At 43.0% G+C, this 25,943-nt stretch overlaps 1 protein-coding gene across 7 annotated transcripts in view; it reads right to left on the minus strand.

The window, feature by feature from the left end:
• Positions 1-25,943, minus strand: part of PLEKHM3 (pleckstrin homology domain containing M3) — a 226,219-nt gene that overhangs the window by 162,106 nt on the left and 38,170 nt on the right. For all 7 annotated transcript variants that reach the window (XM_025278111.3, XM_025278113.3, XM_025278114.3 and 4 more), the window contains exon 3: positions 12,310-13,245. In XM_025278111.3, the coding sequence (XP_025133896.3) occupies positions 12,310-13,245 (936 nt within the window). The remainder of the gene's footprint in view (positions 1-12,309; positions 13,246-25,943) is intronic.

Below are 25,943 nucleotides of genomic sequence, written 5' to 3' on the forward strand. Positions count from 1 at the left end.
GAAAGCCAGTCTCAAAATTCAAACACTAACTATGCCAAGTATAAAATAAAAACATAACATTAGAGTGTCTCAAAGGAAAAAGAAGCCAAAATGTGGGTCAAGGACTTGAGCTAATCACTTCCTTCATTTGTATTCACCACAGGGTAAAACCCTAACAGAACATCACTGTAGTTTCCAGGATACAATGAGGATATGAAAACCTACAGATGATCATCAGATTGATATCTCATAGGTATGAATGGTCATAGGTAGAAGAAACAATTAAAGGAAACGTACCTGTATAACCTAAAGAAAGCTGAAATACGGCTCGATCCACTCACTAAGAACATTCTGTGGGCTAGATTGGTGGTTTCTAAAACTTTGCATGTGTGTAAACCAACTGGAAAGTTTGTGAAATCTCTAGGCCTGACTGGAGAGATCCTGACTCCAGCAGGTCTTAGGCAAGAATCCAGCCAGGGCTCCCCATATCAAGCTCGTGATTTGGATGCAAATGGTGTTCCAACCACAGTTTGAGAGATGCTGGGGTCCTGCCCTCAAAAAAGTGAGACACAAGTCACAGGCCCATGAGTCCAACAGTGGAGGTGGGTGGAGTCAAGCAGGAGGAATGGTCCAATTTACCTGCAGGATAAGAATGGGGTTTGGGGAGAGTGGTCATGAAAGGCTTGGAAATAAGTCTCTAGGAGTATAAAGGATTGTTCACACCTAGAAGTCTTCAACAAAGCACAATACAAAACTGTACCCAAAACACTGGCTTTCACCTGTGATCACATGGCTTTGCAGGCCTGCTCCACTTTTTATCAGAAACATGTAAAGGAGTTTCATGTTCTTTGTTTTTTTTTTTTAACTAACATAATTTAATGAAAACATTTCCTATATTAGAATGTTTCAAGGTATAAAGACCTGTTTATAGCCATATTTTCTAGGGTCCTCAATTTTGGGGACCGTATTAGGCCCATGTCTGTTGAATGAATGGATGGAAATATTAATGCAAGAAATAAGTTGGCACTACTACATTCCCCAATTTCTATTCAGAGATATATGATAAAACAGCAAGTTTTTCAGTTAAAAATGTTTCTGCTTTTAGGCAGTATAATGGAGTTTAGAAAACCTCTCTAGTAGCTCTTATTCTAAGGACTTCATGAAAGCTTAGTTTTTCATGGAACTTAGCTAGAAATTAAAAGAACCTATCCCAGTCTGTCCTAAAACCACACCTAGACCAATTTCCCTCCCAGTGAAAGGTCAGTAAATAGAAACTTTTAACTCAACGTAGAGTCCAATAGTATATTAACACTTACTTTAGAAGTTTAGCCGGAAATGAACACACGATGAGAACAATGTTAACCATAAAGGAAGCTACAAAAAGGGACAAGAACTTTCCAGACCAAAGTATAGCAACAAAGACTAGGAGAAATGAACAGCTTTTTTAAAAAAAGATAGCACAGCTATGGTCTATGAAGTTCAGGAAGGTCTATCAAAAGATCCCTATCTTCTGAAATTCAAAATGATTTTATTCTTCTGAAACATATCAAAGACAACATGTGACTTCTATGATGAGAATACCAGGAATAAATCAAAAAGCAAATTTATATCCTATAAAATCAAACGGCCTACTTATATAAAGTGATCAGATCTCTCTGAATTTTAGGATGTGAAATAGTTCAAAACGCAAATTATATAACATTCTTCTTCTTCCATAGTGACAGTACTATTTCAGTGTGTATTCACATTCTTAATATACATTTAGTTTTACTGAAAATGAATTTCCTGGATCTAGAAACTTAGACTACGAAAGAGTAATTTATCCAATGACAGATATCAGAAAAAAAAAAAAAAAAAATCCCATCTCCTGTCTTCTTAGTCAAGTGATATTTCTAATGGTTTAAATACTGTTACCCAAAGCAAAAAGGCATTGCTTATTAAATGAAGTTTAAACGGAGGACCACATTAATCTAATTTTCTCTAATCTTCTATAGACATTTCAAAGAATCATAGAATGAGAGATAAAAGGGACCATACAGAGCAAAACTGTCCCCTCTAAAATACCGCAGACAGTTGGAAGTGTTGGAAAGATACTCAAAGACCTTCAGGTGCCAGAGTTACTTATTCAGTTGGCTTCCAGCTTTCAAGTTCTGTGAGGACATATAATGGGATTATCTTGTTCACTATGCATCAAGCATACTGCATAAAATATAGAAGAAATTCAATAAATATTAGCAGAAGGGCTGGATTAATGCACCTCTTCATCCTGCAGAGGAGAAACACGTAGCTCAGACAAGTTAGAAGACTGGCCTTGAGGTCAACGTTCCAGACCCTCTGGTCTCATTGCCACTCTACTCATTTTCACCCATGGCCATCAAACCCTCTTCAATAAGGAAAATCCATTCTACTCTGGGCATTTCTGTTACTCTGAGCCAATGGAACTACACAAAGTAAGCCTATTTTCTCTTCTAAATGGCAGCCTTCAAATAATGTGGAAACAAGACGGGTCCTCCCTATCCTGGGTGACATTTGTATGGCAGGGCTTTTTTAGTCCCTTCACTATCCTATCGAGTGTCGGTAGATGTTTGTTTGTTCCTCCAAAGCAGCATCCATAACTGAAATTTCCAGGTGTGCTCTGGCCACAGTGAAGATACGTTCTCTTCGTTCTGGACCTGTTTTGTGCTTGCACTTTGTGTAGCCACAACAGCACAATGCTGGCTTCCCCAGGGCCTCATCTGTATGACCACATGAGCTGCTATTAGATTAAGTTTCTCCTCTTTCCATCTTTGCAGCTGATTCTCTGAACCTAAGTATAGGACTATCTATTGATCCCTACTAAATCTCGTCTGTATGACCATGTGAGCTGCTATTAGATCGAGTTTCTCCTCCTTCCATCTTCACAGCTGACTTTCTGAATATAGGTATAGGATTATCTATTAATCCCTACTAAATCTCACCTCATTTGGTCCATTCTTTTAGCGTGTTTCAGAATCTTGATTGTCACTCAACACATTAGTTGTCCAACCTAGTTTAGAGATAACTGCAAATTTGGTATGTAGGCCTATGCTATCTTTATCCAGGTAATTATTGTCCTATGTAGACAAATAATAAAACTAGATAATTCTTACATATAGACAGCATATTAAAAGGCAGAGACATTACTTTGCTGACAAAGGTCCATATAGTCAAAGCTATGGTTTCTCCAGTAGTGATGTATGGATGTGAGAGTTGGACCATAAAGAAGGCTGAGTACCAAAGAATTGATGCTTTTGAACTATGGTGTTGGAAAAGACTCTTAAGAGTCCCTTGGACTGCAAGGAGATCAAACCAGTCAATCCTAAAGGAAATCAAGGGTTTTCTTGAAATCAAGACTGCTGCTGAAGCTGAAGCTCCAATACTTTGGCCACCTGATGTGAAGAGCTGACTCATTAGAAAAGACCCCGATGCTGGGAAAGGTTGAAGGCAGGAGGAGAAGGGGACGACAGAGGATGAGATGGTTGAATGGCATCACTGATGCAGTGGACATGAGTTTGAGCAAGCTCCAGGAGATGGTGGACAGGGAAGCCTGGCGTGCTGCAGTCCATGGGGTTGAAAAGAGTCAGACACAACTGAGTGAACAACAAAATTCTTATATAGCATTTACTATGTGCCAGGCAATGCGGGAGACCTGGGTTTGATCCCTGGGTTAGGAAGATCCCCTGGAGGAGGGCATGGCAACCCACTTCAGTATTCTTGCCTGAAGAATCCCCACGGACAGAGGAGCCTGGCGGGCTACAGTCCATGGGGTTGCAAAAAGTCAGACACGACTGAGCGACTAATCATAGCATATAGCACGTGCCAGGCACTGTTTCAAGCCCTTTTAACCCATTTTATTCTTACTACAAACTTATGGAGTAGATGTGATTATTTTCTCACATCTGAAATTTTAAAATGAAGGTACAGAGAGGTTAAGTAATTTACCCAGAGTCACAGAGTGAGTAGCAGATCTAGGAACTTAGCCAGTCTGATTCCAGAGTCCTAGCTCCTAATTACTAAAGTATGCTGCTTCTCACTTTTTTCGTGTATCTTTACTGACAACATTCTAGGATGAAAGGAATTTGTTAGTCAATAATCCTTGGGTAAAGCTGTCAGTCATTCACCATTCACAAAACAACATTATTAAAATCTCTGATAACCCAAGTTTCTCCGTCTTGAGGGGTTTTTACCAAATGCTTTTCTGAACACTAAGCATGGATCTGACCTAACTGTCTAGTAACCCCTCACTTTCCTTTGTGCACCCTCAACCAGACTCTAATGTCCTGGGGGTCTAGGCCACACCTATGCTTCTCTTGTATCTCCTATCGCACCTACTACATAATGAGCACATAATAGAAATTCAGGTTTTATCTTTGATAGATGGTAGTAAAAGCTGAGATGATGGTTCCCTGAGATTAATTCTCCAAGAAGCAGAAGGACAAAGTTTAAAACAGAAGAGTGAGGAAAGACACTCCTTTAGCACTTTAGCTTTCAAGTTCTCTACAACAGGGTTCTCTGACATGAACACAGCCGCGGACGTACGGGTCTCCAAACCACTGGCTTGCCCCCCTTTGTCTCCCAGTCCCATCCAGCCCCCCATACACTTCAGGAGGGGCAGGAGTTCTAGATGTTTTGAAGAGCACAGCATACACCACACTCCTACTCCCATATCCCAAGGTGCCTGGAAGAGCATGTGTGTGGCATACATGAAAGTGTCAGTCACTCAGTCGTGTCTGACTCTTTGGGACCCCATGGACTGTAGCCCACCAGGCTCTGTCCATGGGATTTCTCAGGCAAGAATACTGGAGTGGGTAGCCATTTCCTTCTCCAGGGGATCCTGCCAATCCAGGGATCGAACCCAAGTCTCCTATACTGCAGGCAGATTCTTTACCGTCTGAGCCACCAGGAAAACCCCTACATACATGAGGGGTTTAATAAATGCATGTTGAAATAAAACCCCACTGAAACTCCACTTACGGATATTACTATCAGAACGCCTCCATGGTGCTAATCAAGGTTGGGCAAATAAAACTTAGCCCTCCAGCACACAAACAAAACGAACTAGAGATTTCTTCTCTGGGAGACAGCAATCAAATACACTCAAAAACAAAATAACTTAGACAATACAAAGTGCAACCCCATGGACTATACAATCCATGGAATTCTCTAGGCCAGAATACTGGAGTGTGTAGCCTTTCCCTTCTCCAGGGGATCTTCCCAACCCAGGGATTGAACCCAAGTCTCCCGCATTGCAGGTGGATTCTTTACCAGCTGAGACACAGGGAAGCCCAACACAAAGTGAGATGGTTATAATAGACTAAATAGTTCTCATTACTCCAAGCTATTTATGTTTTGAGGGGCACAGCAGAGTCTTCCTTAATTGTTTCTTTCTCTTCCAATTGGCTACCTGCCTATTCCTTAAGTCAAATAAATCTTCACTGTATTACCATTCCTAATAAGTGTGAGACAAATTTGAAAATAGTAGTAAAGAGAGGAATTGGAGCTATCAAGGAAAGTTAATTTCTTTTTTTATCTCTCATTTCCTTAGGAGGTCTGGCACTTTGGCTACTAGAGATCCCCTAATTTTTCACATGAGAATCAAAACAGATTTTTAGCCATACTGGAATTTGTTTTTTTCAAGAACGTAAGTAGTAAGTTGTATAACTTTCCGACTTGGCACTTAAAAATGTACAGAACTTATTTTACCTAGACTCGTGCATAATCAGCTCCCAAATTCAATTTCTCTTTTTTTTTAAGAATTGCCATTCTGCATGATTTACTCTGAGGCCAATAAGTAACTAACTGTGCCCAAATACTGCTTTTTTTTTTCAGAAATACTGCTTACTTCCAGACTGGCAGCTATTTAATGAATAATTAACCACTCCATACTTTCTATCAGGGATGCTTGTATTACCAGGGTAAAGGTATCTTTTATGTCCAAACGATGCCATAAAACGGGCCTTTGCCAGAAAGACGCCCTCATTTATCACATGAAATGCCATGGGGTATTAACAAGGTCGATACTGTTTGTTTAATATATTTTGCTTTCATAGGGGCTTGAAATGATTTGTTTTTGCAGCTGTAACAGAGTTAAATTTGGGATTTAGCTTCAGCTTAGCTAGCTGAGCATATATAACTAGGGGCTATTAATTATCTGCCTAGAGGCCTTTGGTCATCTTCCCACCATTTACAGCAATCTTGGGGTGCTGAATTACACCACAAGCAGCCATGTTCTATCCTAAAATAATCAATCCTCGCTTCTCAGGAACTGAAGGGAGATTTAAATAATTCAAATTTTTATTTCTTATTCTACAACGCCGCCCCCACCTACACACATAAACGTGCACAGATTCTTAAAGTTGAAAGATTAGCTTCAGACATCCGTTCCCACACACGAGAAACTAAAAAAACAACAAACAACAAAAAAACCCCACTTCTCTGAGCTTAAAGCACCAATAATCAGCCCTCTTCCCCTTTTCTGTCTTCTCACACTCCTGTTCTGCCTTAAATGGACCAAAGGGAGAGGAGGAAGTTTGCTCGAAGATAAACTTGTCAAAAGCCTGTACTACAATTCTAATTCCTCACTACCTGTTTGTGAATGTCAGCTGGGAGCAACTGCTCAAAAGCTTTGGGGTAAGGGGAGTGGAAAGCAAAGGGGAGAGAAGGGGAAAGAAGGGGTGGGGCAAAGAGAAACTGGAGTGCAATTCAAACAAAAATGAAATCACACCCACACCCACACCCACACACACACACATACACACACACACTCAGACACACAAAAAGAGGGGAAAAAAGGCTCCCCCCACCTCAGGTCCTAACAACATACTTCTTTATCAGAGGTTCATTGTCAATCAATTAGCCGAGGCAGCAGGGGTCTGTGAGGTGGGGGCACCGGGGGGAAACAATGGGCGGCCCTGTTGTATTACTGTTTAATCACTTTTGCTAAATAAATAGAGCAGTCCCGAGGTGCTGTCATGTCAAGGGAATTTATAACAAAAAAAAACCCGTCATTTTTCATTGGTCATTCCTTTTTTTCCCTTCAGGACAAGAGAGGGTTATTACTGTAGCCTTAAGTTCCATCTTTGTGTTTCTTGCCTTTGATTTCCACTCGGACCCTGCCACTTTCTGGCACTAATTTGTCAGGCTGAACAAAGAGAGGATTTGTACCTCCTGTAAGGTCTCAATTAGGAATGGCTTCTGCTGTATTATGTGCCATTCAGAGAGGACACAATGCCGGTAATTACAGGAATTTGCACTAAATGGCTGAAGAATTCACAGCAAAACTCCCCCCACCCCTTGGGCTTACCCCTCCCAAGGGCTAGGGGGGTTAGAAAAAAGGAAAGTAAAAAGCTCTTAATGCCAGAGAGATGTAATCACCAAGAGCAGTCCTAAGAGGTTAAACAGCAGCCCAAGGAGTAAAACCATAAAAACTGACAGTGTGAAATGGTGGAGGGGATCCCCTCAGATCACTGTTTTTCTTGCTGTCTCTTCTGTTAACATTTTCAATTTCGGTTCACAATCAAGAACACTGCCCCACAGTAGGCCTTCCGATTGCACCTCCAAATTACAAAGCAGTAAGACGCTTCAAGACGTGAGTGTTGCCATCTCTTGCCACATCTATAAACAAGGCTCTGGGCTCTTTCATCATAACACTCAACTGCTATGTTTCTTGATTGTTGGGAAATTACAGGAAAACTATCTGTATATATTACTGCCAGGAAACCAAGTATCTGTTGAGGGGAAACAGGTATGTACACATTTTCTAATTCCTGAAGAAAACCGTGCTACTGCTTTATAATCAAATTTATACAGCATTTTGTGAATGACCTCATTTAGAACCACTTACAGGTACATACCCCATAAATATTTTAATAAGCCACACAGTTATTTGTTTTAGCATTAATATTTTAAAACTACAGATGCCCTATTGCCAAACATAATTTTGAATCCCAACCAGTGACTTCATTAAAGAAGCATTCCTTACTTTCTGCTAAAGTGCTTCTGTAAAGTTGTACTAAAGCACTAGCAAATTAATTGTTCCTAAATACCACTTTCCTCATGTGCTCCTTTGCCCAGGAACCTTCTGGGACTTCAAGGTCAAACACGAAGTTCAACCTTATCAAACTGCCCTTTTTTGTCGGTCAGAAAAGACACAATGTTTGCAGTTTCATAGACTTCCACTTGGCACCACTCTGCTGCTGCTGCTAACTCGCTTCAGTCGTGTCCGACTCTGTGTGACCCCATGGACTGCAGCCTATCAGGCTTCTCCATCCATGGGATTCTCCATGTAAGAACACTGGAGTGGGTTGCCATTTCCTTCTCCAGGCACTACTCTGACAGCTCCCCAATCTGACCTGTGGGCCTTGCTTCCCCAGCTCTGCTCACAGTTGCCATTTGGCATTGGTGATGAATCTGGTTCATGTTGGTTTCCCTAGGAGACTGCAAGTTCCCTGAGGGCAGGGACCACTGACTCCTCCAGGTACATCTGAGGTTCAGGCATGTGGTCAGAAACTTGGTACACAATAAACGGTGGAATGAATGGAAGAATTTAATTTTCAAAGGCACGTTCTCAGAAAGAAGGAAGAGCGTGTATAAGGGCCTTGGAGCCATGAATGAGCAAGAATAGGTTACAGAATAGCAGGAAGACCACTGTAGCTGGGTTTCCTAGCATCCATGGAGCTGGAGAGGGAGCCATGTAACAAACCACACATAATCAAACACAACTATAAAAAGTTCAAGCACATGTTAAGAAATAAACAGTTATGTGCAAACATGTATTTTCAAAACCGTAACCTCAGGCATTTGGGGATGGTCAGGGTCCATTTTCTCTGCCCGGGCTCTCTAAGTTTCTAAAGGATATAGAAAATTCTTCACCTACAGAAAGTATTCAGTGAAATGAGGCCAACTGTACTATTTTGTAGATCTAAAAGCCAACATCTGTGGCTCCCCCGAATAGCAACCGAATGACATCATGATAAAGACCTGCTCAGTGCAATCTTCCACTGTTAAAGTTTATTCATTAGGAATATTTAAAGGGGGAGGGACCAAGTGGACATAAGTCCTTGTAGTCTAAAGAGGCTCACTTAAACAGTGCGATACTGTGAACTAGCTTCTCCCCAAAATGATAAAGAAAGCCAAGATTCAACTAAAAACAGTTTATTGGACTTTTTGACAGCTTGGAAGGTAAACATGCTATGCAACCAGCTCTTTCACTGAATACACGTTTTTATGAAGATGAAAAGCTAGGGGACACAAGGACTAAATGCGCAAACAGCTGGTTTAGATTAACAGTGTTTGTGAGAAACATAGATCAATTTTTCAAGTTCCATCTGCTATAATAATCTTTGATATAAGGAACAGCCTCCTAAGTAACTTAAAACAACATTCAGAGGTTTGCTTACCAAGTTTGGGCCTTTTTCTTTTGAGACTCTGCCCCCTACAGGAGATGGAGTATGCCTATCTGAGACAGGAAACCAGTATTCTGAGCACAGGTATTTAGGAAAATGAAAGCCACGCATAACCCACGTGTACCACAGAGCGACCGAGCGTAGCTGTTTCTGATGGAAGAGGGGACATGAAGTGAAATTAAACATTTTACTTGAGAATCAGCCACATTGTACAAATTAGGACTGACTTCTCCCCACACCAAATGAGAAAGCTACTTGTGCCCCATTAGTACTCCAAACCAAAAGCAAGAAGGTAAAAGTCAAGCAGAGCAAAGGACTCTTAGACTACCTTACCCTGTCTCCAGGGTCCCTGTTACCACCATCCACAGCCTATTCTCCAGATGGCCAATCAGTGGGCACCCGATTCACACAGCAAAGTGTGGCATCCTAAAACATGGACCCTAAAGCAGATGCTCTGGGGCTTTCCGGGTGGCGCTAGTGGTAAAGAACCCGCCTGCCAATGCAGGACACGTAAGAGACTCGGGCTCGATCCCTGGGTTGGGAAAATCCCCTGGAGGAGGGCACGGCAACCCACTCTAGTATTCTTGCCTGGAGAATCCCATGGACAGAGGAGCCTGGTGGGCTACAGTCCATACGGTCGCAAAGAATTGGACATGACTAAAGCAACCTAGCAGGCACACACAAAGAAGCTGCTCCAGGTCCTATCCCAGCCCATTACGTGATCCTTTCCCTACTCTTTTCCACTTAGCTTCTGTCTCCCTGTCTCTTCCACTCACCTTTCTATGCCTTTTTCCTGTTCTCCTTTCTCCAACTGCCAGATGTGGTATACCTGCCGAGCAGTACCCTCTGCCTGTATTTCTCCTTCCTCTGGGTGTTAGAGATGCTACTCAGGTAGCCCAAGGTGTATGCAGGGCACACTCCATCAGGAAGCAGACTTAGGATAGGAAGGTGAAGTAGAGGACCACAAAGGGATCATTCTGTGTAACACCTGAGGCTTTTCTTCCCTCTTTTACTAGGAAGGTCCCAATTCATACTCTGGTCTCTGCCTTGAAAATGAAGCTGGGCTGTTCTCCCCGATTCCAGTAACACAGCAGATTTGTTGCCTCCTCAGCAGTCTAAAGCCACAAGAGTGTATCACAATTCCAGTGCATCCATAGAGCAAGCACTCATAAATTATTATTGACTGGCTGAACTCTGAAATATAATATATGCACTAGTATATGAAGACACTGCAATGTCAATAATTTCTAAAAACTGTGCTAAAACCAGCATCTCCTTATTTCAAAAACCTTTCCTGAAAGTAGCTGGCTGACTTAACACAAGGTCACACAAGCTTGCAGACGTGTGCACCTCACCCAGTATGGCTTCTTTATTGGCTCAGAGTTGCTGGTCTCTCCCAGCCCACCCTGCAAGTGTCTGCTCCCAAGCTACTGAGGCCCTCCAGACAAAGCATGGATGATTCACTTAATCCCCGCTTTGAGTAAATTATTTTTCAATAGAAGAGGCGACCACATAACTAAGGTAAATTCAAAGGTTCACTGTGCCACTGCTATTTGGCTTTTCTGAATGCAGGAAGGGGCATGAAATTGAAAATCTGCTCTTGACTGGTGGTAGGTTTCTTGTTCATTTTTAAACAACATACTTAAATCTGATACACCTGAATTGAAATTTTCCAAATCAGGCTGCCAGTTAAAGCTATTTGCATGGTACATTTCTTGTGAAAAATTGCATGGGGTTTAGTCAAAGTGAAAGGCTTGCCAGGTGGCACAGTTGGTAAAGAACCCGCCTGCCAATGCAGGAAACACAAGAGACATGGGTTTGATCCCTGGGTTGGTAAGATCCCCTGGAGTAGGAAATGGCAACCCACTCCAGTATTCTTGCCTAGAAAATCCCACGGACAGAGGAGCTTGGCAGGCTACGGTCCACGGGGTCACAAAGAGTCGGACTCGACTGAGCACACAAGCATGTACAGTGAAAGGGAAATAATTTGATTTTGCTCATAGGAGATATACAGACTTGGTTTAGTGAGGGATGTATGCTTTCTGGTTTACTGTTTGCAGGAAGGTGAGAGGAATGTTGAGTAGGGGAGAGAAGCAATAATAGGGTTTTAAGGACCACCAGATGACTGGGCCTTGGCCTCCACCTTGGGTCTCACCCTCCATAGCAGTTCTGGCAGCCCCAGGAGTCCCAAGGATGAGGGCCCAGCCCATCGTGACTCAGAGGTCACCTGCTGATTCATCATCACCCTGCACTTGGCCACCTCCAGGTTCTCTGTCAAGGCTGACTTTCTGGAGTCTTCCCTAACAGAATCTGACAAGGTCATGATCAATGACAGTTATTGACTATGGATGCTTTCCTTACCTAAGGAATACTAGCAGTCAGCTTTGGGCATGGATGTCTCTTAGGAGACAGTCTACATTCCCAGTGACCTTGATTTAAGAAGGCAGAGGAAATGGAATCACAGCGGGCTCAGGAAGTCTACATTCTAGCCTGCTTATGCTGCAGCCGAGTCATTTTGATTCAGTGGGTAGATCACAGCTGCTTCTAGTGGCATAAAGATGGATAGATGGTTTAATATGGCAAACTCCTTAAAGGAGGGGCTTCCCTGGTGGCTCAGACAGTAAAGAATCTGTCTGTAACATGGGAGAGCCGGGTTCGATCCTTGGTCAGGAAGATTCCCTGGAGAAGGGAATGGCTACCCATTCTAGTATTCTAACCTGAGAAATCCCATGGACAGAGGATCCTGGCGGGCTACAGTCCATGGGATCACAAAGAGTTGGACACGACTGAGTGAGATGCAAGAGGTATTGGGGACTGGCTTCTCAAAGGGATTTTTCAAGTGAATTCCATTTGTGGGATTCAGGATTTTGTTCTTTAATGAGTTTTAGGCTGAAATGCTGTTTCATACCTGCACATTTGAAACTCTGAGCGGTGAGCCCTCGTTCCAGAGACAAAGTCGTCAGGATGCTAAGGAAGCTAGTGGTCACCGACTGGCGTTTGTTCTTCCTGAGTTCGTGCCCACCCATCTGATCCCTGGGTTTGGTCCTCAGCGTGACCTGCAGGTTCTGTTCTGAGCTCCTTGCCACGTTGGCAGCTGTTTTCAGGGCCTCCATCCACTCCTGAGCCCTCTGCCGTGTCTCAGCACGGAGGCGGAGGACGTCTTGGGGGAAAATGACTTGAAAGCAAGAGTCACAGTCGTCCAGGTGGTCCAGTTGGACAGCCAGACACACATCCACGTTGTAGCTCAGCAGGGGGTCCTCGTCCAGCTTGCCCGGTGGAAAGGCCATCAGGCAGGTCCTGCTCAGCACAAATGTAAACGCCTTCCAGTTGTTCTGCATGGTCAGCCTGTACAGCGTCCCGGATTTGAGGATGTTTTGATACTGTTTGGGGCTATCCAGCACAGGGGACGGCATGAGCAGCTCGCGGGATTTCTTCTGTAAACAATGATTCTGTGGACAGTCAGCGTGATGGCCAAGCCCCCGGGAGTTGGCCAGCTCTCCCGGCCGGCCCATGTAGGCTGGTGCGGCAGCATGCACGCCTTCCCAGAGCTTCTGCCCCCAGTCCAAAGCCTCCCACGGTGACTCTGCCTTTAGCTGCAACTGAGTGTTGTCATACAGGACGGTGTCCACCAGCCTGGCCTCAAGGTTTCCCAGAACGGATATGCTCTGGAAGTGGGACAGCTGGTACGTGGCGTAGAGGTTCTGATTCCCACTGCTGTCGAGGCTGTAGAAGTATAAGCTATAGGGGGAGAGCTCGGCGTAACAGCTTTGCCAGTAACTGTCATGGTCCTTCCGAATCTCCAGGTAACCCTTCTTCAAGATGTTTGGGAATGCTGGCTTGTGTTCTAGAAAGAAAGGAGGAAAAAAAAAAAGAAGTAACGTATTAATCCGTGAACATGAATGAACTGAATGAGATGACAAGGCGGGTGCCAGAAAACAAACAGATCAGCCTAACCTGCTGGCTCAAACCAAACACAATATTAAACAGAGGTAGTAAAAATTCCAAGAGAGTGTCTAATCAACAAGATGTAATTGACGGAAACCCTCACATCTGAAGAACTTACCTAGGGTGCAATTCTGACTGCAAAAGTAAGTACTGGGCGGCTGGGGGTTTGCTGTCAATGAGACAGGCAGAAGCCTGTACGGAAAACAGAAACACTGGAATGACCGGGGTTATGCTCTGCGGGCCCATGAAACAACCGCTTTTTGCCAGAATTTCTTGTTTTCTAGGTAACGTTCTTTTGTTGTTGGTTAGTCACTCAGTCATGTCTGACTCTTTTCGACCTCTATGGACTGCAGCCCACCAAGCTCCCTCCTCTGTCCATGGGATTTCTACGGCACGAGTACTGGAGTGGGTTGCCATTTCCTTCTCCAGGGGATCTTCCTGACCCAGGGATTGAACCCGTGTCTCCTGCATTGGCAGGCAGATACTTTACCACTGTGCCACCAGAGAAGCCCAATGTTCTACAAAGCACCAAATATGAGAGAAAGAATGCTCTTCCTGCCACTTGACCTAACTCCCTGGCAATACTCATCTTTCTTTAGGTTGGTAAAGACAGGAAGGGCCAGTGCAAAGAACAGAGCATGATGCATGCTGCTCACAAACTCCTGTTTCTCAGACACTCCCATCAGTCTTCAAGGCCCGGCCAGGGGCCTTCTGGTTCATAACCAGTTCTCCAGACATTACTCAACTAGCTTACTTCTTAGGTGTCTGCTTGGATAGCAGTTCCCTCCCCTCTCTGAACCTGCTTACGCTATTCGCTTTGCTTGCAGCGCCCCTTCCGCCACTTCCACCAGCTACCACACACTTACCCGTCACTCAAGGAGCCTCTCTTCTAGAAGGAGTCTGCCCTGACTCCCTCAACCCCACCCCCTAGTCTGCCCACATACACCCCTGGGTCAGTATCAGGGATCCTTACTATATTATTCTCTTCTAATGGGCTCTTCTCAGGCTGTATTATAATAATCTATTTAAATATCTGATCAAACAAAATAAATGTTGATGTTTTTAAAGAAGCGTGTCTTCCCTAACGGACTATAAGCTCCACAGAGGTCAGGGGCGAGATCTGTCCTGCCATCCTTAGGTCACGGTACATAGTACAATGTCTGGTACATAGTGGGTGAAAGTGAAAGTGAAGTTGCTCAGTCGTGTCTGACTCTTTGCAATGCCATGGACTGTAACCTACCAGGCTCCTCTGTCCATGGGGTTTTCCAGGCAAGAGTACTAGAGTGGGTTGCCATTGCCTTCTCCAGGGGATCTTCCAGACCCAGGGATCGAAGCCGGGTCTCCCGCATTGTAGGCAGACGCTTTACCCTCTGAACCACCAGGGAACACAGTGGGTACTTAGTAAAAATTAGAATAGAAATAAAGCTTCTAGAACATAAAGCTTCTAGCATAATACCCAGCATACAGTAGGTCTAACTCCCTTCCCTTCTCTTCCCCTCTTCCCCACAAGTTCATCTGGTCATGCCATCTCTAATTAATGATTAGCTGCCATAGATACAGATGTCATACTTTAATAAAAGGGGACTGTCACTTGGGAGATGTCCTGATACTTTCATCGGCGTGAAAATGAGGTAGCTCTCCTCCCTAGTAAAGTTTTTCATTTCTGAGATGTTTCTCAACCTTTTTGCTGACACATCGGAGACAGTCATAAACTAATTGAGTCACTCCCTAAAGAAGACAAATCACATTCCCAAAGGGGTAGGATTTCTGATCTTGGATGGAGAAAAAAAGGAAAAAAGAGTAACACAGATCTAGATCTTAAAATAGCAAACCAAAAGAGAAAAGGAGAGAAATGCGGCGGAGAAAAGCTAATTTCACCTACTTTACATCTCTGGTCCTGACATTCATTAGTATTTCTGTGCTAATTCAAAAGCCATTAATTTCTTGCAACCCGCACTAATCCCTTTGTAGAGAGAGATAATGGAAGACTATTCTCAGGTTATCTTTCTTTTCTGATAATGCAATAAGAGAGACACACTGCTGTGGCCTCCTCCCTCTCATTTCCATCAGGCACCGATGACAGTTCAACCTTTTCCATAACAAGACCCACAACCACGCATCCCTCCATCCCCATCCCTCCTGAGACCCAGCAGCTCAGCTACGCATTCCTGAGCAAAAGAAAAACCATCTCTCTTGCTTTTAGCTAGGAAATTTCCTCTCCTTTTCTCTCCTCTCCGAGAGCTTTTTACAATAGCTACCACAAATTATTAATTCTAACTTTAACTGAACCTAAACCAGAAGCACACCTCGCTCCTTTCTGATTGTATAAGCTAGGGTGTGTGTGTGTGTGCTCAGTCATTCAGTTGTGTCTGACTCTTTGTGACCTCATGAACTGTAGCCCTCCGGGATCCTCTGTCCATGGGATTCTCCAGGCAAGAATACTGGAGTGGGTTGCCATTTTCTCCTCCAGGGGATCTTCCTGACCCAGGGATTGAACCTACGTCTCCTGCATTGGCAGGCGGGTTCTTTACCACTGAGCCACCTAGGAAGCCTTTATAAGCTAGGAGAACAGATACCAGCTTGGGTGGACTGAATGGAAGTCTAGTAGGGAGTCTCAAAAGTTCCCCCACCTTCTTGCTGCAGAATAAGGTAAAGAATGCATAGTGTTTCAATATTTTCTTCCTACCTCAGCTCAGCCCTCTCTAAATAGGTATGTTAAACTGAGAAAGAGAAGAGGGGGGTTAATCATAGGATATGACCCATCCTTATAGACTGCAGTTTGTAGTGTAATTTCTTGAAAAAGAAGAGAACAGATGTGATTAAAAAACTATTCTCAGAGTGTATTCCTTTCTGGAGGGCCTGTTTATATCAAACCTTATCAGTATGTTGTGTGTGAAGTATGAATTATCATTGACTGTAGAGGGCTGGAGAACTACCATTTCTCTTTAATCCCTTGCTGTTACTTTCTGCTGAATCTATCTTGAATATTTTTGCTATTGACAAATCAGAAGTTATACACTTAAATCTAAGCTTCCATTAATTTACCATAGGTCAATTTTTATTTCCTCAGACCATATCATTTCATCACCTACATTTTTCTAAAGTGTTCCGTTTCACAAATGAACAATATTATCTCTGTCTTAACTAATAACATAAATGATTCAGGTTGAACTTCTGACAAAGATTATCACCATTTCCCCAATGAAAACAGAAAGGTGATCAAAATGAATCACTGTATCTATAAATTTCATACTGAAACTACAAGAGACTAATTCTTTCGTGAAAAAGAGCAAGAAACAAGTCAAAAACATAAAAAGAACCTGAGAATTCTGTTTCCCCACTGCTTTCCACTGTGGCCAGTTATGAAGACTTGGCTCAGCTCCTCCTCAACAAAGATCCCTTTTCGCTCTCCTTATCCCATACTACTCAGAGCAGTGGCTTAAGGATAAAACTTGCCACTGACTGAAGAGGAAAAGGGGATTTCCGCCTCACCTTATGCACCTGATTCATTTCTGTACTGCCAACGCACCAAAGAGTTCCTCTTTTGCCATTATTTCCTCTCTCTGTTCTCAAAAAAAAAGTTTCCATTCTCATAGCCACCATCTTAATCAATATATTAAATGGGCTCCCATGGTGAGTCCTCCTCCCCACCCGCCATGTCCCACTCAGTTACCAGGGTAACCTTTCTGGGCCACTTATAACCTTTCTCATGCCTCCTCATCAGCCCAAAACCCTGCACAAGTTTCCTAGTCCTACATAATAAAGTTCAAACTCCTTAGGTCGACCGTAACACATTTTCCTATGGACCCAACGCTCAGTCTAAAAAAATCACCAAGGTTCCACACTATTGGTGGGAATGCAAACTAGTACAGCCACTATTGAGAACAGCGTGGAGATTCCTTAAAAAACTGGAAAGAGAACTGCCATATGACCCAGCAATCCCACTGCTGGGCATACACACTGAGGAAACCAGAAGGGAAAGACACGTGTACCCCAATGTTCACTGCAGCACTGTTTCCAAGAGCTAGGGCATAGAAGCAACCTAGATGTCCATCAGCAGACAAATGAATAAGAAAGTTGTGGTACATATACAAAATGGAATATTACTCAGCTATTAAAAAGAATGCATTTGAATCAGTTTTAATGAGGTAGATGAAACTGGAGCCTATTACACAGAGTGAAGTAAGTCAGAAAGAAAAACACCAATACAGGATATTAATGCATATATATGGAATTTAGAAAAATGGTAACCACTACCCTATAAGCAAGACAGCAAAAGAGACACAGATATGAAGAACAGACTTTTGGACTCTGTTGGAGAAGGTGAGGGTGGGATGATTTGAGAGACTAGCACTGAAATATGTATATTACCATATGTGAAATAGAGTCCAAGTTCAATGCATGAAACAGGGCACTCAAAGCCGGTGCACTGGGACAACCCAGAGGGATGGGATGGGGAAGGAGGTGGGGTTCTGGATGGGGACATGTGTACGCCCGTGGCTGATTCATTTCGATGTATGGCAAAAACCACCAAGATACTATAAAGTAATTAGCCTCCAATTAAAATAAATTAATTAATTTTAAAAAATCACCAAGTTTCTGCTATTGTCTCCTCTCCAACTCGTGCTTTGTGTGTGTGTGTTTGCTGGAATATTTTTGAAAGCAAATTATAGACCTTTCATCATTTCTATTGTCAATACTTCAAGCTATACCTCTAATCTAACAGATAAGAACTTTACAATATATATCATACCATTTTCATGCCCCAAACATTAATAATTCCTTACCTAATACCCAGTCTGTATCTCATTTTCCCAGATTATCTCAAAAAATGTCTTTATATAGATAATTTGTTCAATTTAGGTTTACACACTGATTTTGTTGACATGTTGTTCAGGATCTCAGTTGTGTCTTGATTCTTTTTGACCACATGGACTGCAGCACACTAGGCTTCCTTGTCCTTCACCATCTCCCAGAGCTTGTTCAAACTCTTGTCCATTGAATCGGTGATGCCATCCAACCATCCCATCCTCTGTCGTCCCCTTCTCCTCCTGCCCTTAATCTTTCCCAGCATCAGTGAAAGTGAAACTGAAAGTCACTCAGTCGTGTCCGACTACTTGCAACTCCATGGACTATACAGCCCATGGAATTCTCCAGGTTAGAATACTGGAGTGGATAGCCTTTCCCTTCTCCAGGGGATCTTCCCAACCCAGGGAATGAACTCAGGTCTCCTCCATTGCAGGCAGATTCTTTACCAGCTAAGCCACAAGGGAAGCCCAAGAATACTGGAGTGGGTAGCCTATCCCTTCTCCAGTGGATCTTCCCGACCCAGGAATCGAACCGGGATCTCCTGCATTGCAGGCAGATTCTTTATCAACTGAGGTATCAGGGAAGCCCCTCCCAACATCAGGGTCTTTTCCAATGAGTCGATTCTTTGCATCAGGTGGCCAAAGTATGGAAGCTTCAGTCTCAGTATCAGTCCCTCCAATGAATATTCAGGGTTGATTTCCTTTAAGATTGACTGGTATGATCTCCTTGCTGTCCAAGAGACTCTCAAGAGTCTTCTCCAACACCATAGTTCAAAAGCATCAATTCTTTGGCCCTCAGCTTTCTTTATAGTCCAGCTCTCACATCCATACACGACTACTGGAAAAACCATAGCTTTGACTATATGTAACTTTGTGGCAAAGTAATGTCTCTGCTTTTTAATATGCCGTCTAGGCTTGTCATAGCTTTTCTTCCAAGGAGCAAGCATCTTTTAATTTCATGGCTGCAGGTGCCATCTGCAGTGATTTTGGAGCCCAAGAAAATAAAGTCTATCACTCTTTCCATTGTTTCCCCATCTATTTGCCATGAAGTGATGGGACCAGATGCTATGATCTTTGTTTTTTGAATGCTGAGTTTTAAGTCAGCTTTTTCACTCTCCTCTTTCACCTTCATCAAGAGGCTCTTTAGTTTCTCTTTGCTTTCTGCCATAAGGGTGGTGTCATCTGCATATCTGAGGTTATTGATATTTCTCCCAGAAATCTTGATTCCAGCTTGTGCTTCATCCAGGCTGGCATTTTGCATGATGTACTCTGTATAGAAGTTAAATAAGTAGGGTGACAACATACAGCCTTGACATACTCCTTTCCAGTTTTGAACCAGTCCATTGTTCCATGTCTGGTTCTAACTCTTGCTTCTTGACCTGCATACAGGTTTCTCAGGAGGCAGGTAAGGTGGTCTGGAATTCCCCTCTCTTTAAGAATTTTCCACAGCTTGTTTGTGATCCATACAGTTGTGATAGGTCTTTTAAGTCTCTTTTAATCTGTAACAATTCCCTCTTTCTCCCTCTTTGTCATGGCATATATTTTGGGCTTCTCTAGTGGCTCAGAAGTAAAGAATCTTCCTGCCAATGCAGGAGATGCAGGTTCAATCACTGGGTCGGGAAGATCCCTGGAGGAGGAAATGGCAACCTACTCCAGTATTCTTGCCTGGGAAATCCCATGAACAGAGGAGCCTGGCAGACTACAGGACACAACTTAGCAACTGAACAGCAACAATTTATTGAAGAAATTCATTCCTTTGTCCTGTAGAATTTCGCACAGCCTATCCTCAGGGTATTGTTCAAATGCTCCTGTTTCCTAGGTTTACTGTCAACTGCTATACAGATCTCAAGGTCCAGGTAGATGCTCTTCTTTTTTGTGAGAATATGCTACAGGTGGTTGTCCTGCTTGTAGGGATGTGGAGATTGATTAGGAGGGTCAGATGATGTTAGCCTGATCCCTGTGTTATGAATTTCTCCAGGGGCCTTCCACACGCTACAGCCACTCTCCTCCACTACCCACACTCCAGCCAGGGGACCTGCTGTGACTTTTACTACTGGCCCCTCCCAACCATGGATTCTCTCTCGCTGTTCCCCCCAACCTAGATTTCCTTGAATCTCTTCTTGTCCACATTTTCCTCATATGTAAGAGCTAGTATAAAATCTCACTTCTTCCCGAGGCCTTTCCTTGTCCCCTTTAGTTGAACATAGCTGCCCTCCTCTGAAGCCACAAGGCTCTATGGCTATACCACCTTGGTGACTCATATTTCAGATACTATTTCACACTCATCAAATATGTATTAAATTATATAATAAAATATTCCAAGAAAATCAATAAGAAAGGTAAAAAAAGGTTTCTGCCTCCACATCCCAGCACTCACAATCCTTCCTCCCAGACTGTAGAGTATCTGATATTAAGCTTTTAGACATTATATATATATGTAATAATAATATAAATAATAGCGAGACTTATTCACATATATTACCATATGTAATTAAACAAAATGTGCTTCCATTTTGGTCACTTTATGCAATTTTGTTTTTAAAAAACCACCATGGTTTTTTTAAAATGCATGTCCCAGATCACAGTTAATGAAACATTTAGGTAAACATTTAGTTTACCAAGAAAGTCTGAATGGCCTGAGTCAAGACAAGGAATGAAGTCCTAAGAATAGGACTCCCAAAGATCAGGCAATAGTTCAGAATGAAAGACAAAGAGCAACATTTTAATGTTTTCAAAGAACTCAAAAGCCTATGTGCTGACAATACTCCAAAATTATGTAGGCAAATTTAAAAGGAAACATTTAAGTTCATATAACAAGACCAATAAATGTGAAAAGAGGGCCCCACCCTCACATCCTAATAAGCACACTGCAAAGCCCCCTCCTAATTCCATCACTTCTGGGGCCAGAAGTTTAACATATGAATTTTGGGGGATGCAAATATTCAGACCAGAGCGCTGGTCAAACATAAATTCATGTTCAACTTCTTTTATTGCTTTAATCCTGACAATTCATTCTTTTATTCATTTCATGGATCTCAAACACAATCCCAGAACAATTTTTCCACACCTTCTTTAGTCTTTCAAACCTCAAATTCTACCATCTCTTTCTATGTGCACCAGAGGGAGGGCCTTTATATATATTTTACTTGGCTTCACTTCAACATTACACTAACCAATGTACTATACAAGTGTAAGAGAGCACATTGGTTAAGACCACAGGTGCTTAAGCCAACTGGCCGAAGTTTATATCATAATTCTGTCCTAACTGTCTGGGTAACCCTGGTCAAATGACTTAACCCAAGTCTCAGTTTTATCATCCTTAAAATGGGGCTATAATAGCACCTGGGCTTCCCAGGTGGTGCTAGTGGTAAAGAATCCGCCTGCTAAAGAATCCTCCTGCAGGAGACATAAGAGATGTGGGTGTGATCCCTGGGTCAGGAACATCCCCTGGAAGAGGGCATGGCAACCCACTCCCAATACCCTTGCCTGGAGAATCCCATGGTGGGCTGGGATGGGCTATAATATAATGCCTGCTGGGCTACAATCCATAGGGTTGCAAAGAGTCAGACATGACTGAAGCGACTTAGCACGCATGCATAATAGTACCTACCTCATTGTATTATTATGAAGAAGAGATCAGTAACTCGCAGAATGATGCCTGACATATCTTAAGAATTCAATCAATCTGTTTCCTACTTCAGCTTCTGGTGTCAAAAGAAGACCAGGAAAAGCTAGTCCTTCCACCTCCACTCTGAAAGTGGAATCTCCCTCTTCTTCAGAATCTCTTCCTCTATTACATCTGAAAATTACCCCTCTACGGATCTCTTCTCCTCTTGTCTTCTAATATCCCAAAGTGTATTGTGTCTATTCCAAAGTACTCACTTGCACCTGCACCTCCTATGCCTCAGTCTCCTTCCTCCAGATTCTAGATGCTTCCAATGTCCCTGCTTTCTGTCCTGCACAGTCTGGCCTCTGACTATTGCTCTGACCTCACCTCGCACCATCTCACATTTCTTCTCTAACTCCAGCCAAAAGCCTCCTGTGTTTTTTGAATGAGCTGAGTGCTTTCTGGCCTCGAGGACTCTGGAGCTGCTGTGTCCTCTCTCTGGAACACTTCCCCCCCAGCTCCACTGACGTCTTCATCTCCTCAGCTTTTCACCTCAAAGGTGCCATCCTCAGTGAGGCCACCGCCCCTCAGCACCTCAGCTAAAGGACCCCTCTCAGTCTCTTATCTTACGACCTTCTTTTATTTCTTTCAAAGAACTGCTGCTCCTTGAAGACAGGGACCTGGATGTCCCTCTCACTCCCATATTAGCGTCACTGGCTCCATAAGCACTTGCTGGATGCACGCACAAAGGACTATGCTGGGATCTGTGGGAACGCCAAATGAGTCAGACAGATTCTATCAAGCGCTCACAGCCCAAGGACAGCCGTTTCTTCTCTTTTCACAAAAGAGAAAAGTCACTTTCTTTTACCGAGCCAGTGCTGGGAAAAGTCACTTTCTCTTTTCATTTTCACTTTTCACAAAAGAGAAAAGTCCCACTTTCTCTTTTGCCACAGTCATCCTAAATTGAGTCCCATCACTTCACATCATGATGACTGGCAGACTTTTCTCATTTCCACCCCATCTACCAATCCTTCCATACTCTTAGGGCCGGAGGTGACCCAGTAAATAGCATCTCTCTTCTTCACTCAAGTTGCAAACCAACTGAGATTGATAGAGGATAGTCAGACTCATAGCAATCCAAACATGAGCCAGCTGGAGGTTACAGGTTAGGGGTGTAGCCATGAACAGAACCCCAGAATTACACAGACTTACCTGTGAGTCACCAGCAACACTGGATCACTGGATCCAGTGGATCACTAGATCACTCAGTATAGACTTTCCTTTCCAGGAGGCTGCCCACACAGGGCTGATGGGTGGCAAAGCACATCGAGAAGAGCAGGCCAGAATCAGTATTTCCTGCAGAGGCTGAGTGATACACACTTGCTTCTTCTCCTAAAGCTGCCTGGAAGTTATTGCTCCCCGGGAGTGGAGTGTGCAAAGGGAGGGAGAGAGGACAAGAGTGGCATGCAGGATCTTAGTTCCCCCACCAAGGATCAAGCCCATGTCCCCTGCAGTGGAAGCTCAGAGTCTCAACAACTGGATCACTAGGAAGTCCATATCCTTTCAATCTTAATTCTCAAGAAATTTTCAAGTGCTTCTTGCCCAACATACCATGCTAATTCTCTCGGTCTGGCTTTGCAGGTCCTCCATAATCTCGTAGTCCATTATGAGTCCTGTTCTGGCTTAGCCCCTGACCACCCCCTACATAGGCTGTGTTCATCTGTACCTCTGCTAAGTGCTCAACCCTCAATGCTCAGCTGGAACATCCTTTCCTCAATGAAGACTTCTCTGACATTCTAGATCAATCAAGTCTCTTTGCTTTCCAAGTCTATTTGTTTCATATTCTAGTATCTGACCGTGTTTAAGCCAGAAACTAGGGAGAAGTTAACTAGTTTTGGGTCTTTGTTCTCATTAGAGTCACAAGAGGGAAGTGAATTTAACAGGATGCACGTCAACTATGACACTGCCACAAATGCCCACAGAAAAGACCATGAAGAGAATGATCTACAGGAATCAAAGAGGGGCTGGGTCCTGGACATTTTATATGTGGTACACAGTGCTGGCCACTGCAGTGCTCACGGATGGTCATTAACAAACTTATTCTGGGAGAAGTGAACTAAGCTCAAGTGATGAGCTACTTCAGAGATCTTTCTTTGTTGGTGAAATATCCCGTTTGCTTTCCCTTCATAAACTTAGGGGAAAGGACATACTATCTGTGTAGGCTCTAGAAGAAACAAACCTGTATTATATCTGGCTATATAGGCATTAGTTACACAGCTAGGGATCTTCTCCAAGTTCTTTGTGCTGTGAGCAATAGTGATAGCGTACAAGTCAACGCAGACCTGGTCAATTTTACTCTTTGGATGTGAACCTGACCAGAAGATCAGAGACTCAACCCCTTAAATTCAGAGGTTTTCTGTCTTCTCTAACAAGGATAATCTCTAGTGTTTATGAACTTTTTTTTACCCAGAAAACATTTCCAAACATCAGCTTGCAAATGATACTCACTGTCTGCCATGGTGAGCTTCTCATTCTGTTTCATTAATCTATAGGAATTAAGTATAAAAGAATCTCCCATACTTAGGCCACCAGATTTTAAGATAAGTGCTCTATCTTTGAGTAACACTGAATAACAGAAACACAGAGGCAGAAGGGACTAGAAATCTCTCCAGCCCAGCCCTACCAGAGGCAGAGCCTATCAGGTGCCCGGCTACTCTGTCAAGTGTCTCCCCCTTCTTTATCAAGAGAACCCTAATTGTGTTTAGGTGTGGAGATGGCTTCTCCCCGCCCCCACAGAAAATGTCATGGTTTGTTTAAAACAATTGGTAACCCCATTTTCCTTTGCCAGAGGTTGCTTTAGGGACCAGTATGGAACCCAGTTCTGACTGCTAATGGGGTGCTCTTGGGGACCTCTGAGAAAAGACCCAGACAAGGTGCCCTACTTTTTCCCTTCCTGACTTTGGCTGCTGATACATATCTTTGGGGCTAATGCAGCCATCTTGCATCAATGAGGGAAAGAAGAGACACCACCAATATACTGAGGACAGCACAGAAAAAAGATGAAAAGTACCTGGATCTTTGATGACTCTGGGGCCACCAGAGGGAGGTGTCCTTAAGTATTTACTGCCTACAGTGTTTGATATGCACTATGTCCAATAGCTATCTGTTAGATGAAAAAATAAAATGATAAGTGGCCTCACTATTTATGCCACTTTTACTGAGTTGAGTATTCTATTACTTGCTTCTAAAAGCATTTTAACTGATTTAACAGATTTGGAATGAGGTTCCAGGAAACAAAATGACTTGGCCAAGGGTACACCACAAAGTGTGCAAGTTGACGGTGGAATGCCAACCTCCAGATTTTCAATCTAGATCACACTGTGTTTCATTTGCGGTGGAGGGAATGAGTCCTACACTTCCTCAGACTTGACAGGCGGTTTTATAGCGTGGTTACGTGTAGCCTCCAGAGTGGGCCTGGAGCTTCTCCACTTATAGCCTGATGGCCTTGGGTGAGATTACCTTTTCTAAGCCTCCACTTTCTCCTTTGTAAAATCAGGACAATATTATCTAACATATTAAATTATTATTAATATTAAATAAGATAACAGATGAATACTTCTTAGCACAGGTCTGGGCATAAAGTTAACTCACTAAATGATAGCTCTTACTGACAGTATTAATAACAACAAACTTTATTCAACTTCACTCAAGCTTTAGGTAAGGAAAACTGAAAGAGAGCGCAGGTCATTTTCATTCTGGAAACAAAAAAAACTGTGCATCCTGATTTTCCAAGTACCAACACATAGAATTCAGCCAAACAGCCTCATAGGCTCATACCTGATACGATACAAAGTTGTCTACAATTCATCGTGTCAAAGAACTGCCAACCTGGTGTGAAAGGTGAATGGTCAAGCAATTACCTAAAATGCATGGCAGAATAAAATGTGCTGTGGAAACGTGAAGTAAAAGAAAAAACATAATTGTAATGAAAAATACACAGATACAGAGAACAAACTAGTTGTTATTAGAGGGGAAAGAGGTCAGGAAATGAGAAAGATAGGTGAACGGAGGTATGAACTAGCAGATATAAAATAAATCTTACAAGAATATAATGCACAGTACAGGAAATATGGCAATATTTTATAATAACTTTATATAGAGTACAGTGTATAAAAACAGTGT

This window comes from Bubalus bubalis, chromosome 2 (genome assembly GCF_019923935.1).
Source record: "Bubalus bubalis isolate 160015118507 breed Murrah chromosome 2, NDDB_SH_1, whole genome shotgun sequence".
NCBI classification, from domain to species: domain Eukaryota; kingdom Metazoa; phylum Chordata; class Mammalia; order Artiodactyla; family Bovidae; genus Bubalus; species Bubalus bubalis.